At 39.4% G+C, this 20,736-nt stretch overlaps 1 protein-coding gene across 1 annotated transcript in view; it reads left to right on the top strand.

The window, feature by feature from the left end:
• The first annotated feature begins 359 nt into the window (after positions 1–359).
• Positions 360–20,736, top strand: part of DIPK2B (divergent protein kinase domain 2B) — a 73,804-nt gene continuing 53,427 nt past the window's right edge. Inside the window, exons 1-2 of the mRNA XM_069065752.1 lie at positions 360–799; positions 6,729–6,993. Of these exons, the coding sequence (XP_068921853.1) occupies positions 570–799; positions 6,729–6,993 (495 nt within the window). The 5' untranslated portion in view covers positions 360–569. The remainder of the gene's footprint in view (positions 800–6,728; positions 6,994–20,736) is intronic.

The raw sequence follows: 20,736 nt of genomic DNA, 5'->3' as shown, positions 1-20,736 counted from the left end.
TTACTACATGGGATATAATCTTTTTTTTTCTTTTTTCAAAAATCCTTCTGATCCTGACAATCCCATGGTTTAATTCAGAACTTGCCTCTTTAAATCATTTCGAAATATCCTCCAGGAAATCAAGGGACTTTTCTCTGCTGGAGAGCTCAGAAGGTCACAAGCCCGGTATGCAATTCTTCCTGCTCTGTCAGGATATCCTGCAATTTCACTTCAGTCTCTGTGGATGAGCCCTGACCATTGTGTTTCCCAAGTCCGTGGAGGGAAGGGTCAGCAGAAGTCAAAGCAGCTGCCCCAAGCAGAGGAAAAAGTAACTATGGAAACCTGGGTTATCAGCATCCTCCATGTATTTCCTCACCTCCTCCCCAGTCCTCCAGCCCAGCTGCTTGAGAGTCAAGCTCCTTCCCACCCAAACCCCCAAACTTAGAAACTCATCCGCAGGGTTGGGATGGCATCTGATCCCTTAATTCAAGAGATTTGGGGTGGATTCGCCGTTTTGCCCTAAGGTTCGATCAGCCTAGAGCTGGGTAAGCAGCAGACAGCCTAAAGGCAGGACACCCCGTCTCAAGTAGATGGAGTCTTTGATTAGCTGTCCCTTGGGCTCTCCCTGTCTAGGTTTGTTGACTCTGCTGCAGTTTGTGACCCTGAGCTGCATTTCTTCCTCTGAAGCTCTCATTGCTCCGTCGTTGGTGCCCCGGGTCAAATCTAGCTACAATTTTGGCCGGACTTTCCTGGGACTTGACAAATGCAACGCCTGCATCGGGACATCCATTTGTAAGAAGTTCTTTAAAGAAGAAATCAGGTCAGAAACTCAGTCAAATAATTCTGAAAGGAAAAAAAAAACCCTCTATTCCCAAGACCTTTGCCAGAGACAAAGCAGTATGGAATTTATGGGCTAGAGTTGTTTTAATCCCTTTTAATCATCCTAGCAATGGTTTGGAAAACAGGGGGAACTGAGCCAGATTTCAGCCCTCAATATGACATTTAAAGTTGGGGGGAGAGGGGACGTTTAAGCAAAGATTTAAACATTCCCTTTGTTTTAATAGGCTTGCCTTGAACAGCTATAATATAGAGTCATAGCTAGTAGCTGAGCTCACAGCAGAATTATTTTCTAATGCCTGCAAGTTTCCCATTCCAAGATGTGGCCCATAACAGTGAGAAGATCTAGTCAATGCTAAGTTTCTTATACATAGGGTACTCACTACTACAAACAGTTGGACTGCAATGCTTTCCTATGGTTCAATTTCTTCCCCAGATAAATGACCTTTAGGTCATTAGAAACTCCTGAGGTCCTTAGAAACTTCTGAGGGAAAATTCTGTCCTTTCTTCTGTCTTTCCTATGATTCAGGCTGGCCTCTTCTAGTTGATGCTGGGCAAAAAATATGGACCTATAGCCTGGGTTTCCTCTATAAGAATATTTAAGTTGCCATAAAATAATCAGTTTCTACAAATGCCTGTGATAAAAATGTGTAGAGACTGACTAGCACACAGTCCTGCCTGGGTTCATCTCCAACAAGATTTAGAAGACTTTTGGTGCCCATTGGGAATAACTGACAAATTGCTAGATGATATTTTACCTGAAATCCCTGGCACATACCAGGCACTTAAGTAAAGATTCTTATTGATTGATCATTTTAAAAGAAGAAACTTCCTATAAATGTAAATTTGAAATCAGAGGACCTGGATTCATTAATCAATCAACACGCATGTGCCAACTACCAAGTACCAGGAACCGTGTCAGTTGCTAGGCATACAATGACAAAGAATGAAAAGATCCTTACTCATCATGACTTACAGCCTAATGGATATAAAATATATAGCAGAAATCACAAGTCAATAAATGCATATAAATGTATACACACACATACAAAGTAGATAAATAGGAGATTCTTCTTCAAGTTTTCCTTCTCTGGATTTCCTCATCTCAAAAATGAGAGCTCTAAAGTCTCTTCTAGAGCTGACATTCTGTGATTCTGTATCATCTGAAGTGTTCCCAGAAGCTGACAGAATCTGCCCCAATTTGACAGTTATATATGATATGCATATATCAGAGGCAGAGGCATGCTGGTAAATGTTTAACATTGGGCTCTCAACACAGTAGGGGGGTGCCAAAGGTACCTTTCAGTTTATCTAGATTATCATCACTTTCTTGAATCTAGGCAATCAATAGATAATAAAATAAGAAATCAATGCTACAAATTAATTGTAGCTTTGCTGATTTCTGACTTATAAATATTTACTCACACTGCCACTGCAAAATTTAACAATAAATTCCCCGTTAGCTATTTCAAGCTGGCTGTGGCACCCCCACCCCCCCGCAAATAGGTGTATTGGGGAGGAAAGGAGTTAGTTTTAGTGCTACTTTATATTCCTGACCTTGAGATCAGGCACCGGATGATCCCTTGGCATTGACTTCCATGCCTACATTCCTTTAACCTTCTCATCTTCTACTGTGTAGAAGCATCTTAAACTACCTTCCACTGAGCTCAGAATAAATATCTTAACCATACCTGTGACAGACTAAGGATCTTTTTTATATTTTTGTTGATTTTAAACTTAAATACAAAATGAGGAAAGAAAAAAATATTTCTATATCCACAGCAGAACATAAGAGAAGATTCAATGTAAAACAGTAAATTTCTATTTTAAACTATTTATTAAAAAAAACCTATGTAAGAAATACTATACGTTGTTTTTGAAGCTACCCAGCCTTTCTGTGCTGCCTTCTAGATTTTCTTTTGTTCTCTGTTTACTTTTTATTTTATTTTATTTCTCCCTCCCTTCATCCACCAGAAGGCTATAATTAAACACAAATATATACATATACATATACATGTATATATATATACATACACACATATGTATGAACATATGCATTATATATACATATGCACACATAATACATATATGTAAAACCATGCTATTTATATTTCGATTTGTCAGTTCTTTCTCTGAAAGGGATAGTATCTTCCTTCATAGGTCCAAATCTTTTCATGTTTTTCTAAATCAACCAGTTCATCATTTCTTATATCACAGTAGCATCCCATCACAATCATTTACCACAGCTTGTTCATTCATTTCCCAATTGAAGGATATCCATCATTTTAACCAATCTGATAGATAATATCTCAAAGTTGTTTTCATTTACATTTCTCTAATTGATAATGATTTAGATCATTTTTCATATGATTATATTTAGTTTTGATTTCTTCATCAAAAAAATTATGTGTTCATATGCCTTGACCATTTATCAATTCTAATAAATTTGACAAATTTCTTTATACATTTGAGAAATCAGACCTTTGTCTAAGAGATCGTCTATGAAAGTTTTCCCCCATTTTTCTCTAATTTTGACTGCATTGCTTTTATTTATATAAGAATTTTTTAATTTAATATATTTGAAATTATCCATTTTAACACCTCAATAATGCTCTCCATCTTTTGTTTCTATGTATATTATACTCCTATCCATGAGTGTGATAGGTAATATGTTCCATGTTCTAATTTTCTTGTGATATTTCTCTTTATATCTAGGTCATGTATCCTTTAGACCTTATGTTAGTACATGGTTTAATATATTGGCATGTTCCCAATTTTTGCCAGACAGTTTTTCAGTTTTCCCAACAATTTTTAGCAAATAGTGAATTCTTACCCCCCAAACCCAAATCTTTACATCTGTCAAACACAATGTTAACTATAGTCCTCTACTACTGTGTATTGTATGTCTCTGTTCCACTGATCTACCTTTATATTTCTTAGTACTAGATAGTTTTCATATTTACTGCCTTAAAATATAAAATCTGGTGCTGCTGAATCTCTTTCCTTTACATTTTTTTCTTAGTTTCTTCAAAAATTTTGACCTTTTGCTCTTCCAAATGAATTTTGTTGTGATTTTTTTTCTAACTCAGCAATATAATTTGTTAGTAATTTAATTGGGTTGGCATTGAATAAATAGATTAGTTAGGTAAAATTGTCATTTGTATTATGTTGGCTTTACCTACCCATGAACAATGAATATTTCTCCAATTATTTAAATCTGGCTTTATTTGTGTAAAGAATGTTTTACATTCATGTTCATCTAGTTTCTTTGTCAGTTTTGGCAGGTATACTCTCAGGTATTTTATACTGTCTAGTTATTTCAAATGGTCTAAAGCAACACTGAATCATATTGGTGACCCAGTGTAATTTCCCTATTTTTCTCTTTTAATTAAATCAGTTTTAGCTTTAACTTTGTCTGAGATCACTATTGCTACTTCTGCTTTTTTTACATAATAAATTCTACTCCAGACCAAGGATCTTAAAGAGCCAACCAGACCCTAGTACTTGGAAGCAGGTACTCAAAGGCAGCATTATACAGAGGAATAGATGTGATTAGAGTACCATCCCACTTAGCACCTTGTGATTTTGGACAAGATGTAGAACAAGAATAGAGAAAGATTAAGTGATTGATCTGATCAGTCACTCACAGGTCATAAAAGGGAAAACCATGATTCAAGTCAAGACTTTCTTAGCTCCAAATGCAATACTCTTTCCACTGAACCACACTGCCTCTCTTCTCTCTGGACTTGAGTTTCCTCATTTGTGAAATGAAAGAGTCAGACTAGACAAGCATCCAAAAAACCCTGCACTTCTAAACCTATTGTCCTAACATACCCTTCATGCCACCCAGCTTCAACTCAACCATAGGGTTACCTTCCACAGAGGCTGTGGGCAAAAACAACATTTCTGAGTTTCCATTGTTCATTTGCCAAAGAGAGACTTGCTGTAATGTACCGTCAGAGAGGTTAGGATAGGTCATAGACCAAAATATCCCCTTTTTCAAATGTTTTATTTTTCAAACTTCACAAAATGTTTCCCAATTATATGTAAAAGAACTTTTAACAACAATTTTTTAAAATTTGAGTTCCAAATTCTGTCCCTCCCCCTTCCTTGAGAAGGCAAGTACTTTGATTTCAATTATACATTGTGAAGTCATGCCAAAAATACTTCCATATTAGCCATGATGCAAAAGAAAACAAAGTAAGATAAAAATAAAGAACTTTTTTTAAAGTATGCTTCAGTTTGCATTCAGAATTCATCAGTTCTCTCTCTGAAGTGACCAAAGTATTTCCTAGAATTTAGATCTGGAAAGAACCATAGAGATCATCTTGTCAAACCTTTTTTTTTTTTTTAATACAAATGATACCAGACAGGTTGTGACATGTTTAGGGTTACACAGATAGTAAATTGTAGAGTGAGGGTTGGAGCTCAAGTCCTCTGACTTCCAATCCAGTTCTGGTCCCACCCTATCACACTGCCTCCCTCTGCACTTTCTAATCCTCAATCTGTTTGTGGCCAGAGGTGTGACTTGAGCAAACCACTTCATCTCTTTGGGCCTTACCTTCCTCATCTATAAAATAAGGAAGATTGGATTAGATCAGCAGTTCACAAATTTTGGGGTCCTTTGCATTCTTTAACCCTGAGAGCTTTGGTTTATATGAGTTACATCTATTAAAATTTACTGCATTAGAAATTAAAACCAATAAATTCTAAAATATTTACTAATTAATTTACAAATAAAAGTAATAAACATGTTCATATAAATAACATTTTTGAAAAATAACTATATTTTCCAAAATATAGTTAATGAGAATGTTTTTTACATATTTATATGTTATATTTTTACCTGTTTTTGCAAATCTCTTTAATCTCTAGCTTAATAAAAGATATCTGGATTCTCATATCTGTTTCTGCATCTAATCTGTTGTAATATGTTGTTTTGGTTTGTTTTGGCCTCACAGAGTCAGAAAAGGTTTATATCTTAATATTATTGTGACAATAGTTTTTGATGAGGTATAGAGTTCAAGGGGGTTCCCAGAGCCTATACCTCATCAGTTTTGACTCACAGACCCCCTGAAAGGGTCTCTGGGACCCCCAGGGGTCTGTAACCCACTCTTTGAGAATCTCTATTCCCTCTAGCTCAATCTGACATTTTAACATTCTAAGATTCTATAACCAGTGTCCTCAAATCTGTTCAAGATTGGGTAATTTTTGTTTTTTATCCTCTTTCCAGTTCCTGATGCCCTATTTAGGAACTTACCTGTAAACATAGACATCTCTGCCCTTCCCTCCCTCCCCCACTTCAAAAAGCCCAAGATTTCAAGGAAATGAAAAGTAACCCTTTTTCACAGAGGTCTTAGGGACTCTAGAGATGAAGGATCTTATTGATTAGAGCAGGAAGAGACCTTAACAATTCTCTGGGCCATTTTACAGAAAAGGAAGTTAGGGTAATGAGAGGTGATGTTATGTGTCCAAGGTTTCACAGCTGGTGAGTGACAGAGTCAAGATTCAGCCCAGCCCATCTAGCTTCAAATTCAGAGGAGACCAGATAAAGTTTCATTCTACCCTGTCTCCTCTTCCTTTCATCTTCCTCTTTCCTTCATTTTATTTGGTTTTGGGTAGGCTTATTTTAATCTAGGATTAATCCTGCCTCTTACAGCATCCAACTTCCAAGCTAATGTGACAGTGAACAAACCTCTTCATCTTTATCTGTAAAACTAAAGTGGGGGGATGAGAGAAGATTTAATTAGCTATTTCCCAGAGGCCCTTCTAGCTGTCTCATTCTAACATTTTCCAAAGTAATAATGATGCCCCTTCCCCTATCTTTTTTCCTCCCCCCCAATCCCATGCAACATACATGTGCAGCTCTTCGTTTAATTGGCCAATTCTGAAAAGGAATTTCTCTTTTGCAGGTTTGACAACTGGCTTGCTTCCCACCTCAAACTCCCTCCTGATTACTACTCCACTTATCCTGCAAACTACTCAGATGATACCAAAAGCTGGCGTCCAGTGGAGATTTCCAGGCTAATAAGTAAATACCAAAATGAACTTTCTGATAGGAGAATCTGTGCATCCGTTTCCGGTTCAAAGAACTGCAGTATTGAGAGAGTCCTGAGGAAAACAGAGAGAGTCCAGAAATGGCTGAAGGCCAAGCGCCTCACTCCAGACCTGGTAAAGGTAAGTGATGAGCTGGCTCTTATGGAAACACATCCATTCAAGTGCCTGTGGTAAATGCTAAGGGAACCCTCTCTGTATGACGTCCCTGAGGCTGTCTCATGCCACAGTCTGGGCATGTGTCGGTGAAGGTTTTGCATCAGAAATGTTGTCTGTCTGAATCATCCAATAAGCATTTATTAAGCACTTACTAGATGCACTGTGCTAAGTTCTGGGAATGCAAAGAGAGGTAAGTCACACCCTACCTTCGAGGAGCTCACAATTTAATGAGGGAGACAACATTTGAACAAGTATGTAGGACAAATTGTATACAGGGCAAATTGGAAGTGACCTGGAATTAAGAGGGCTAGGGAAAGGCTTTCTGTAGGAGATGGGATTTTATCTGAGACTTGAAGAAATCCAGGCAAGCCAGGAAGTAGCTATGAGAAGGGAAAGCTTTCCAGGCATGGGAGGAAGAGAAAATACCTGGAGTAGAGTGGGTGTGTTTGTCTATATAAAGCACATGGAACTTCTCATGTCAATATCCAAAACGCATGAACATGCATGTGCACTCTCACTCCCTCTCTCTCTCCCCCTCCTCTTCCCTTCTCTCTCTTCTTTCCTCTCTTCTCTTCTTTCTCTCTTCCTTCTTCTTCTCCTTCTCCTCCTCCTTCTTCTTCTTCTCCTCCTCCTTCTCCTTCTTCCTCTCTCTCTCTCTCTCTCTCTCTCTCTCTCTCTCTCCCCCCCTATCTCTCTCTCTCTCTCTCTCTCTCTCTCTCTCTCTCTCTCTCTCTCTCTCTCTCTCTCTCTCTCTCTCTCTCTCTCTCTCTCTCTCTCTCTTTCCCTCCTTCCCTCCCTCCCTCCCAACTTAGAAGACATTGATTCTATCCTTGACTCTACCATTATTGACCTATCAGCCTCTTAGAGGTACCCATAGGTGGTACAATTCTGCCTAGAATTAGGAAGACCTGAGTTCAAACCTGGCCTCAGAAAATTAATAACTGTGTGATGTCGGGCAAATCACTTAACCTCCATTTTCCTCAGTTTCCTCAATTATAAAATGGAGATGATAATAGCACTTACCTCCCAGGGTTGTTGAGAAGATCAAATGAGATAATATTTATTTTAAAAAACACTTAGCACAATGCCTAGCACAGAGTAAATAGGATATAAATGCTAGTTGCCATCATCTTATTATTCTGTGTATCTAAGGCAGTGGTCATTAAATTGGGGATTATAAAATGATCCCAAAGAAGGGCGGGTGATCAACCAACAAAAGGGTGAGGAGATCCCACCATCTCCAACCTTCTTCCCATTAGGGTGGAGTACCTGGAGCTTTTCTCCAAGGCATCGACATTCAGAGAGGCTTGAAAAAATTTAAATAAAAAATTTTAAGTGGTTTTTAAACTTACTATATTTACATTTAGCCAGCACGTTTTTACATTTTTAACTTGTTATATGTACATTTAGCCAACACTTTTCATTCTTTCATCAGCAGAAACAACTGAATTTAACACCTAGTTAACAAGAATAATTAAACTAGAAAGCCCCCAGATAGCCTGATTGAGCTTCTGCAGGCGACATCCCTCCCCCTCCATCCATTCACTCCTACCTCCAAGGCTCTCCAACAGCATTCTCAAAGTGTCCTGAGGTCCATGTCTGTCCCTTACCACTCACCCTCCACCCCCAAATTTCAAGATTTACTACTTCCATGGGTGACCAACATTTACAGCCCTACACCTTACTCTCTTCCCTTTTCACTCAACTAAATTTGCTTTAATTATTTTTTGGTGAAAGAAATACAAGAAGTAATTAAGATGAATTTAGTTGAATGGGAGGAGTCAGGAGTATCATCCCAGTGGTGGCGAGGCCTCAGCACACTGGCCCCCTGAGAGACAGGAAGACCTCCATTCAAATTCTGTCTTTGACCCATGCTGGCCATGTGAGCCTGGGCAAGTCAGAGATGGTGCAGAGCTGTCCAGGAAGAGGGAGCTTCCTCATCTAGCAATTTCCTCCACCTGTGACATTAGAGGCCCAGTCTGTATTTTTGCATCATGAATTTCAAATTAGTTATGAAAATAAACTTCTTATGCTTCTTCCTTGGACACCAGAATTGCTGGATACAGCTCTGGATACAGGTTTAACTCAAGCCAATAGTCCTGAGTGAAAAGGCCTCCAGACAGAGGGCTAGAGCTTTTCTCTTCATCAAAATGTACCTGTTCTATTCCATTCCCTAGGGGACTACCTGGCTCAGGTGAAAAACTAATTCATACTAATGGCTGGTGATTATTTAGCTGCCATTCCTGAGAGACAGAGACAGACAGACAGAGGCACAGAGAGAAAGAAAGCTTGTATGTAGAAAGGTATCTGTATGTATATATCTAGAAATACATAGATATATCTAGGTAGATATAAATGTATCTATATATAAGTATCTATGTAGATATAAATATATCTCTATATAAGTATCTCTATAGATACATACCTAGATTTATACACACAGGTCTACACACATAAACATATATGATCCTTTAATATATGCTTTAATATATACTAATATATAATATATTCTCCAAATCAATAGTTCTCAAACTTTGATGCTTCAGGACCCCTTGATACTCCTAAAACTGAGGATCCAACTCCCCCAAAGAGCCCTTGTTTTGGTGGATTATGTCTCTCAATATTTACCATATTAGAAATTAAAATGTATTAGTATTATAATAAATATAGTTCTGATCCCGTGAAAAGATCTCAAGGGCTCCCCGGTATCTCTGGACCATATTTTGAGAATTGTTACCCAAAATGAAAGGAATAAAATTGGGTGGGAATTTTAAAAGTTAGGGAACTATCTTGAGACAAGTGAGCCTTCCCCCAAGTTCCACCATGTAGCTGGCTGCTAGCATGGGGCCCCAGGGATACTCCCAAGCAAGCTCCTGGGAGATTCCGAGGTTGCTCTGCATTATATCTGCCTGAACCACATTCGTTTAGCTCTCCAGAAGTGTTGAACCCCCCCCCCCCAGGATCAAGACTTTTTGCCAGAGTATGCAGGGATCCCAGAGCTTTGCTCAGCATTCTATCTCTAGAGGACTGATAAGAGTCCCCAGGCAGAAGAGAGAGAAGAAAAAAACAAAATAATGAAAAGAAAATACAGGGAGGAGGGATATAGGACAACTATGCAGCCCCAAAATAGGCAGACAGCATGACTGTCAATTTTGCTTATAAAGAAATAAAGCTAACTTGTAAAAAAAACTTCCATCCCCATCATCAGAGGCCTAGTCTGAATTAGGGAGACTGCCTTTCCACCCTTTCCAGGAAGGGTAGAGTACTGTTTTGTTTTGTTTTGTTTTGTTTTGTTTTGTTTTGTTTTTTAAACCAAGCATGGCTTTCTTTCAAGTGAATGGGACACGTGCCCATCTCCTGAGCCAGAAACAAAATACAGCAAGGGTGACTGCCAAGGAGAGGAGGGGGCCAGGAGCTAAAATCCAGGATGGGAGGATAAACAAACAAACAATATGAAGCATTATTTTAAGTGTGGTAGTAAAAACAGGCATCATTTCCCCTCCCCCCTTCACCACCGCTATTCTCTCTAAAAGGTCTATGTCATAATATCTGAATATACTGGAGAAAGAAATGCTAACCAACACCCATAACCACAGCTTAGTCCAGCACACAAGATGCATCTTCTTACAAAACCGTTTACAAAAAAAAAAAAAAAGACTTCCTCTCCAATAATCCCAACTGCAGAGGGTCCTTGATCCCACCTACCAGTGATGAGGCAGGGAAAGAAATATTTTTTAATCATGTTTTGCCCTGCCTTCCCCTATAACTTCCCTCAAAGACTGATGGCTCCTCGACCATCAGAGCCTGTGAACCCACAAGATGGCAGTATGGAGTTTTTCAAGCTTGACACCAGAGATGCCAACATTTCTGTTTTCCACATCACGTTTTCTTTTTTTAAGTTGATGGAATATGGAAAATAATGAAATTAACCAAAAAGTACATTACTTGGTTAACTGAAATATGAGTTTATTAGCAAATATGACATTTAGATGTAACTAGTAAACAAATTACTCTTCGTTCATTGGAGGGGAGGAAGGAGAGGGGAATGGCATTGGGCAGAGAGGTCCCTGTGATTTTATGGATGAAAGGGACTCCCTTAGAAATTTTCTGTTCCTTGCAGATCTGCAATTCACCCAGCAACTAATAGTCTTAGAAAGCCTTAGAAAGTTGCCTGGGTAGCTGAGATGTTAAGTAATTTGTCTCAAGTAGAAGAGCTAGTTAGGTTTCAGAGGCAGAAATTTAACCTGGGTCTTCTTGAGTCCAAAGCTGACCTCAGCCTCAATCAGTTGGGTTGAGCTCCCTCTCTCATTCATTTTTATTTCTTTCCAATTTCAGATCTTGTTTTTCAGAAAATAGTGATTTTGACAGGCAACATCACCTAGTGGATAGATATCCAGCTTTGGAGTCAAAAAGATCTGGGTTTAAATCCTGCTTCTTTCTCATTGATGAAAGACAAGTCATTTAACACTGAGGGTCCCCAGGCATTCTCTAAGACTCTTTAGAAATTACAGGTGAATCAAGAGTCCCATTTTAAAATACTAGGCATTTTAAAAGGCCAGTTTATCCTTTAACCAAAGGGTGGGGGAGTATCTTAAGTTTTTTTTCTTCATTTTTCAAACTCCTCTTACATGTAGGACTAAGATGAAATGGCCCTGTCAGTAGAAAGGAGTAATAGAAACAGCTAAAACATTGTTTCAGAAATCACGTTTGGCAAAACTCTCTCTTGGTCAAATAATTTATTCTAGGCAGAAACAATGCACATGGAAGGGAGCTATGGAAATTCTGTTAGGGTGTGATTGAAAAGTTATGCTATAGGCTTTTCACATGAGACTTACAGAATCAGGCTCACTGCTTTGTAGTCACATCTCACACACACAACTCCAACTTAATTTCTACTTGAAATCATAGCATTTTTTTTTTGAGCTGAAACTATTGAAAGCCTTCCCTTGGTCAGTATTCATCAGAAGAGGTTTCTCTGAAGGGATGAAAGTATTGTTTATTTGCTTTATCTTTTAGGCCACAAAATCATAGAGATTAGAGTTTCTCTAGCTCCTAAAACTGATGCCTAAATTATACTTAACAGAGCTTTAGAAAAGAAAGAAGGCAATGAAAGGCTTTGAGAATTTGAAGTGGACAGGTAGGGGAAGAGAAGGAGGTAAAGAGAAGCCTGAAAGGAAAACAAAATAAGACATAGAACTGTCTGCTATTTCCTTCATAACAACAGCTTATATCAATAGAGAGCTTTATACTTACAAAGCACTTTCCACACAGCAACTCTTGTAGACAGTGCAACTATTCTTCCCATTTGATGAAAAAACTAAAATTAAGAGAGGCTTAAATGACTTGTTCATAATCAACAGCCTAAATCTCTTGTCTCCTTGGACATTGTTCTCCCACACTACACTAACAATGCTTCCAGTACAGTTAGCTCTTCTCTCCAAATGCTTTACACACTCCTTGATTATTTAAACTTTCCTTTGGGATAGGTAGGAAGTTAATCCATTTATCCCAGTCTTAAATAGTGGGTAGAGTGCTAGATTTGGAGTCAGGATGAACTGGGTACATATCCCACCTCTGACATTTATTTTGAGATTGTAGCGAAAGTCACAACATTGCTGGTTTCTCAGCTGACTTCTCCAAGACTAGAAGTCTCCATTGCTTGTTCTATAAATAAGTCACAAAGGGATTATAGATTGAGTGAAAGTTACCTGCTTAAGGTCATGGCCATTCTATCCACTCGACCATATTTGGATTCTAAAACTATTTCAGAAAACACACAAATGATGTTAATGATCCTGGATGGCCTGTCTTCTTGTTGTCCTTTGTCCTTTATTCTCAAAGAGGAATATGACAGGGAAGATGATGTCATGATTTGCAAGTGAATTGGATTTAAGTGAGGCAGGGCTGTGCTAAGTCACCAGCCTCACTCTCTCCTCCTGAGTCATCTGAGTCCAGTGACAAGATAAAGTTCAGGATGACGGGAGAGCTTGGCCATTTTAAGTTAAGGTCTTTCCCAGATATCATTTTATCTGAGGCAATACCCATTCAATGATGAAGGCTAGGTAAGAAGAAATGAAGCAAAGAATGACCTCTTTTACCTGGAAAAAAAAAATCAATCTGGGAGGGGGAGAACATCAGGGTTTCTGGCCAAAACAGAAACAATTGCTATTTCCCCTCACTTTGAGCCTGTCACCATTTTATAGATGGGCAAACTGAAGCAAAGTTTAAGTAATTTGCCCAGGGTCACACAGATGGTAAGTATATGAACTCAGGTCTTTCTGGCTGCCAATTGTGCTTCCAGCTGCCTCGGATACACATACATTTTCAGTAGAGTTGTGAAATGGTACAAGATTGGAAAACAACTTAGAATTATGCTAAGAAAGTGACTTAAATGTACCAGTCCTTTCATAACCTGCACCCTAAGTTGCTTTCCAGCGTTCCTACATTTTACACCTGTACCTCCCCATCCCTCCTCTACTCTTTGATCACTGACATTGGCACCCTGGCTGTTCTGAAAAATTGACACCCCATCTCTTGGTCCCATGTATCATGTCTGATTGAACTCCATTCCTGCAATGCTCTCTCTCCTCAGCTGCACTTACTACCTTCTCTGACTTCCTTCAGGTCCCAAGTAAAATCCCACCTTCTGCAGGAAACCTTTTCCTAGGTTCTCTTAACTCTCTATCTTTCCTAGAAAACCATCACAAAACTGAACATTTCCACCAGTCAAGTAACTCTCTTACATTAAGGCATCACCTCCAGAATCAATTGACAAGCATTTATGAAGAACCTACTATGTTTCAGGTACTGGGCTAGGTATTAGGGATAGAAGTGCATTGTTGACATGCCAATAGCTACCTGGCTTAGACTACTACAATTAAGTCATTAACCTTACTAACCTCACAAGGGCGTTGTGCTTTATAAGCCTTAAAACATTGAATAAATACGAGCTATTATTATTATCACTGTTCAGTGGAGATTAGTTTCCCAGGTTACTTAGCAATGACTATCCTCATTAGATAAATGAGGCAGCTGTGAAGCAGAAGCAGATAGAGCATTGGACAAGACAATTGGGAAGGTCTAAGGTTCTAATCCAGCCTCAGATACTCCCTAGCCTCTGAGGCTCAATTCCCTCATCTATAACATGGGGATAATAGCACCTACCTCACGGGGTCACTGTCAAGATCAAATGAGGAAATGTATATAATAATGTAGATAATATAACACAATATATTAATAATGTGATAACAATGTATACAATGTGTATAATAAATAAATGTGAAGTATTCCTACTGCTATTTGGGGCAGCTAGGTGGTACAGTGTATAGAGCTCCAGGCCTGGACTCAAGAAGACTCATCTTCCTGAGTTCAAATCTGGCCTCAGACACTTACTAGCCATGTGACCCTGGGCAAGTCACTTAACTCTGTTTGCTTTAATTTCCTCATCTGTAAAATGAGCTGGAGAAGAAAATGGCAAATCATTACAGAATCTTTGCCAAGAAAACCCAAATGGGGTCATGAAGAGTTATTCACAACTGAAAATGACTGAAAAATTACAGTTATAAAAGACAAAGGGACCAGGAAGACGTGAAACCTAGGAAAGATATGTTCTGGGCAAAAAGGAGGAAAATATCTAGAACATGGGTTGTTGTCTAGTAAGATTAGACCAGAATTGGGTACCAAAGTGTGAAGTCCTGGGAAATCATGATAAACCATAAGAGCATATAAGGGGGTGGCTAGGTGGTGAAGTGAATAGAGCACTGGCCCTGGAGTCAGGAGGACCTGAGTTCAAATTCAGCCTCAGGAACTTAACACTTACTAGCCCTGTGACCTTGGGCAAGTCACTTAACCCCAACTGCCCTACCTTTCCCTCTCCAAAAAGCAAAAAACAAAAAAAAACAAAAGAGCATATAAGAAGGGTATATAAAATACTACTACTAAAAATAAACTAGCATTTTTACAGCCCTTTAAGGTTTGCAAAGTGCTTTACAAATATTATCTCACTTTATCCTCACAACTAGATGATGTGCTCATGAGTCACAGAGTGACTTGCCCAGGGTCATACAATTAGTAAGCGTATGAGAATGAATTTGAACTCAGGTCTTCCTGACTCCAGATACAGAGTTTTATCCACTGTGCCACCTATCTGCTTTCTAAAGGGTGAAGGTAAAACACAAAATGGGGCAATGGCTCCCTAGATAACTTGTTTAATAATTTTTCCCCGTCCTTTTCCCCACCCTCTTCTTAGGGCTTGCCAACCATCTAATATAATTACTTTATGTCAATAATGTCAACCACTGGGTACATTGCCAAGGTGATATTCAAAGCACCAACAGCAACTATAAATATGCCGGCATAGTTCTGAACCACAAAATGTAACAGACTCTCCATATAGAAGGCAGAAGCAAAACATTTATTTGGACACAAGAAAGTCAAATCCCTACACCAGAAAACCAAATCTATCATAGCAACAAAGAAGTTAATACACCTTATCACCACAGGGAGCAACACCATCCCAAAACCTTCCCCCCTGATTGGGCCTTCCCACAAACAAACACAATCCTAGCTGTCTGCTTGCCTGTGTCCTCTCTCTCTCTCTCTCTCTCTCTCTCTCTCTCTCTCTCTCTCTCTCCCTCCCTCCCTCTCTCTCCCCATCTGCTCTAACTACTCTGACTCATTTCCTGCTCCACCCATTTAGCAAACTCCTCCCACCACAGACTCCATGTGATTTTATCCGGCCTATTAAGGGACAGGTAAGATCTCCAAATTCCTATTACCAATACACTGGGCTCCAGAATTTGGAGATTTTTCTGGACTTTGTGATTTTCAAGTCTCATGAATTTTACATCTAAGTTAATTCCTTAGCTAAGAAGACTAAGGCATCATCCAAAAGGAATTATAGGATCTGCAGTTCAAAGGGACTATAAAGATCTCTTCTATCTGCTCTGACCCCTTTATTTTACAAAAGAGGGAACTGAGACACATGGGGCAGGGGGGGGGGGGAAGCCTAAGGTTACACAATCAGGAAATAGCAAAACCAAGATCACAGCCAAGGTGAGTGTTTAAGACATACAGACAGTGCATAAAGGAGGTACAAAAATGGTGGTGGAGGGTGAATCCCTAGGATGTTTCAGGTCTGGATAAAGTCTGACTTTTTGTGTTGAAGGAAGAGACCCTGCAGAGTGTTTTTACAACTTGGGAGGAGTGGCATATGGAAAAAATTCTGAGTCTGTTAAATGATTATTTTTTCCTACAGCCAGCAAAATATTCCTTCCTACTCAGCCTTAAGAATAGTACAGTCTACAGAGAGGACATATATCAGCCCATATTTTTATTTTGTCCTCTCATTTCACCATGCTTATTGTTCTGGATAGGGAAACTATATGACTTGTTAAACTAGCTGCTAGTTAGATACAGGATTTCAAGCTGTTTCATTTTTTAGACATTGATTATTAGTAGCTCACTATAATCTCCCATTTCCCTCCCTAGGGTACCATCCATGTGTACTGAATTGGATGCTCTGTGGCTCTTTGGTTGATCTGTTCCTTCCCTTCTCACAGGATATATTTTTTTTTTCCTTTTATTCTTTCAACTCAGGAGACCAGATTCGGTTTGTATTCATTTTCCTGGGGCCTATCTACAATTACTTATTCTCTTTTCCTCCCTGTGGACAAGGATCCTGACTCCATGAGAAAACTGCCAACATTGTATTATCCACACCCTCACTAACACTTCCCCATCTTTTATGTAGTAAAATGGAACCCAACAGCTATCCAGGAAGTATGGTGACTTGGCACATATCTGTTTCCTTTCCTTATCCAAACAGCATTAATTTTCAGAAACAACTTTTTATATCCCAGATTTTTTTTCCCTCAGCCCAACCCCACCCATATTGTTCAAAGTTCTTTTTTGAGAATGCTCAGTTATTTTTTTTTCCTTAAATAAATGGAACTTACTAATTAGACTCTTTCTTTAATGATCCCCATATGATATTCTCATCCTGTGACCTCTTCCAGATGTATTCAATTCCACTCAATCAGTTTTTGTAAAGTGCAGTATTGTGCTAGGTCCTTGAGATTGAAAGGCAAAAACAAATACTTCTTGTCTTCAAAGAATTTAGTTTTTACTGGGGAGATACAATGGGACACATGTGCACTTAAAAAGGAATTTGATGAGGAAAAGAGAGCTAGTAACTGGGACCTTCAAGAGATGGCACACAAGCCGGACCTTGGAGGAAACCCAAGGATTCTAAGAGATAGAGAAAATTGACCAGCTTCCTTCAAGTCCCAGCTAAAATCTCACCTTCTAGAAGAAAGCTTTCCAGGTTCCCCTCCCTCTATTGATTATCTGCATTTTGTCTTGTAGCTTGTTTGAATGTCCCTCCTGCTTCACTGGGAGTTCCTTGAGGACAAGGATTGTCTTTCCACCTTTCTTTAGCAGTGTGCATGGTGCATAGTAGGTGCTTGTTGACTTGATTTGATTGGATAATGGGAATGTCAGAAGGGATAAAGCAAATGCACAGATACCATAACACACATACCAGTTTAAGGAAACCACAGCATCATGGAAAGAGGATCTGAATTCAGATCCTGGTTGATATTCTCCAACTGTGTGACCTTGGTTAAAGTCAGTTAACTTCTCAACCTCAGTTTCCTCATCTATAAAATATCATTTGTATTATTTTCCTCAGAAAGTTGTTGGGGGGGTCAAATAGATAATGACTGCAAAGTGTTTCATAAATCTTAAAGTGTTATATATGTAGCTCTTGCTGGACAGCTAGGTGGTGCAGTGGATAGAGTGACTGGTTTGGAGTCAAGAAGACTCATCTTTCCCAGTACAAATCCAGCCTCAGACATTTGCTAGCTATGTGACCCTGGACAAGTCACTTAACCCTGTTTGCCTCAGTTTCCTCATCTGTAAAATAAGGTGCAGAAGGTAATGGCAAACCGCTGTAATGTCTCTGCCAAGAAAACCCAAAATGGGTTCACAAAGAGTCAGATACAACAAAAATGACTGAACAACAACAAAAGAGTTGTTGCTAGTAGCAGTAATGGTGATAGTCTGTTCATGTATCTCTCTGATGATATTCAGATTTATATGGGGTAATGTAACTGAATGTGGGGGTCTCAAAAAGTTTGACCATAGTAAAAGGTTTCTGAACATGCAAATAACCAAAAAATTAATTCAAAATCAACCATATAATAAATCTGAGGTGTTTCTGGCAGCGCTTGCCCGTGTTGCATCATGTGATTTCATTGCAGCCTTGGTTCTGAACACACAACACGCATACCTTTCCATCACACCACACAACGCCTATGAGCACTGCCAGAAACACCTCAGCATAGATTTGAGGTTATTCTATGTTATGAATTGCAATGTTTTTACGGTGCATACAAAATCATTAAATGAATTTTGACTTGGAATTAGGACAGAATTTCCAACAATTTCTGAAATGGCCCTAAACATGCTTCTGTCATTTGTACTATATATTTATTTGAAGTGGAGTTCTCAGCATTAATGATTATAAAATCAAAATATTGATCAACTCCCAAAAACAATGAAGATGCTCTACATCCTGCAGTATCAAATATTCCACCAAGATTTAATTCTTTTTTTTTTGGAGGGGGGAGGGCAGGGCAATTGGGGTTAAATGACTTGCCCAAGGTCACACAGCTAGTAAGTGTGTCAAACATCTGAGGTTGGATTTGAACTCAGGTCCTCCTGACTCCAGGGTCAGTGCTCTATTCACTGTGCCCTGTAGCTACCCCTAAGACTTAATTCAGATCAGAGCAACCGGAGATGACCGCTGGTATATAACTTAGGTATTTGTTCTACTTAGACCTTTTGCCTAAACCAATTGCTTAGTGCCGTTTTCTCCCTTATTCTCAGATCTGTCTACTGATGGGAATACTTTTTTCACATCCCCTGATCTTGCTCTTAGAAAGCAGCAGAAACATCTATATTTATAGAAACATCAAAGACACTATATAGTCCCATACCTGCATTGTCTGTATGGAGCAAGTTAAAATTCAGGTGAATAAAAAGCACTTCATAATTATTTACTGTGTACCAAGCAATGTGTTCACTTCAGTCCTGGAGATATTCTAGTAAGGTGACAGCACAAATAAGAGAGTAGTGACCAGGAGAGGTGGCATGGATTAGGAAGTCACAGGAATGGTGAGTGGAGGCATAGAGGAATCAACTGGCATGTCCTTCACAGAAACACGGTGGCACAGATTTTATTTCCAGACCAAGAGGCAGAAAAGGGGAGGAATTGGTAGACATACAAGGACAGGGCAGGTGTCAAGGAGATGGCTGCAGGGGATAAGTGGGATGTGAAAAGGGGGCTGGAGTCTGGAGACAGAAACACTGGGACAATCATTTGTGTTTGTGCTTTGGTGCATGGTCCTGGGTAGTTGGAAAGTTGAGAGGATGGTAGAAAGGTCAGTGGTCTGGAGGGAGCTCAAGGCTCCTTGTCTAGAGGGCAAATGTCAAAAAGAGGGCCAGGGTGGATAGAAATGTGGATGGATTGTGAGGGTAGAGTCCAATTCAATTGATATCATCGAATTCTGGGTGTTAGAGGTGAAGAGAATTCAACTTTCCAGGAGACTGCCAAGAAATTTGGGTACACCCCAAATATAATGATGATAATATAAATATAGTGACGATCACTAACATAATGACGGAAAATTGTTAATACCAAATGTTACTTGCCACTCCCTTAAATGAACCTTGTAATGGGAGAATTTCAGTAATGTCTCTACATTCCTGCTCTTAAGATATTTACTCTTGATTAGGTTGAGCTGGACCACACCCTAGACCGTCCCTCCCCCAACCCAGGTATTTTTCCTTATGGGGGCACGCAACTCAAGTTGGATCTCAGTCTCTAGTGTCCTTGCCCCCTTCCTTTGGGATTCATGGCATGAAGGGCAAAAGAATCAGAATGAAGTAGATTTCCTTGCCCAGGTTGACAAGGGTCACTGGGAGTCTCATGACAAGGCCTTGTTACTTCATGGGACCCCCGCCCCTTCTTCTCCTAAAGGTATAAGAAGCTTTTGCCTGGATCCTGGAGCTGGGAAATCCACTGTGCTCTGCATTCATGGGATGTGCCCCGGCATGGCAAGTTTGCCACTCTGTTAATCTCAATTAAAGATACTTTATTCCTCAACTTGTGCCTTTGATTTACTTTAGGACCTGACATCTCTAAGACCCAGAAATGTCTATATCTAGGATCCCGTGATTTAAGATTCTTCCTGCCTATGTCCCTAATCTGATCCCTAGCCTGCTTCCCCCACTTCATTCTGTCCTCTCCATGGCAGGAGCCCCCACATCCACATGTGCTCATAAACACTAGTGATGTAGGTTCCCACATATATCTGTTTGGGAAGAAAAAGGTCACGATGTGATATGAGAAGAAAGGTAAAAGAAACATCCAGATTCAGTAATAGAGACCCTTGATTGACTTCCTCATCCTCAATCATCTCCTCCAGGCTTCAGATCTTTGACTTTTGCTTCAGCTGACCTGGGAGGGAAGGTGAGGAGCACTGAAGAAAGGACCATGTTTAGAATTCCATCTGTGCCACCTGACAGAAGGATTGCCTTGTACCACAGAGAGCCGTGAGCTGGAGTCCAAACTGAAGTTAGAGGCTGGGAAACGCAGCAGGTCTGACAGCAGCTACTGCCCTCCATTCTTTCTTAAAAAAAAAA

This window comes from Petaurus breviceps, unplaced genomic scaffold (genome assembly GCF_028583685.1).
Source record: "Petaurus breviceps papuanus isolate PSGF00001 unplaced genomic scaffold, PetGlider_PUasm1.0 90700, whole genome shotgun sequence".
NCBI lineage: Eukaryota > Metazoa > Chordata > Mammalia > Diprotodontia > Petauridae > Petaurus > Petaurus breviceps.
The sequence above is the reverse complement of the archived record's forward strand: the minus strand, read 5'-3'. Positions and strand labels throughout refer to the sequence as shown.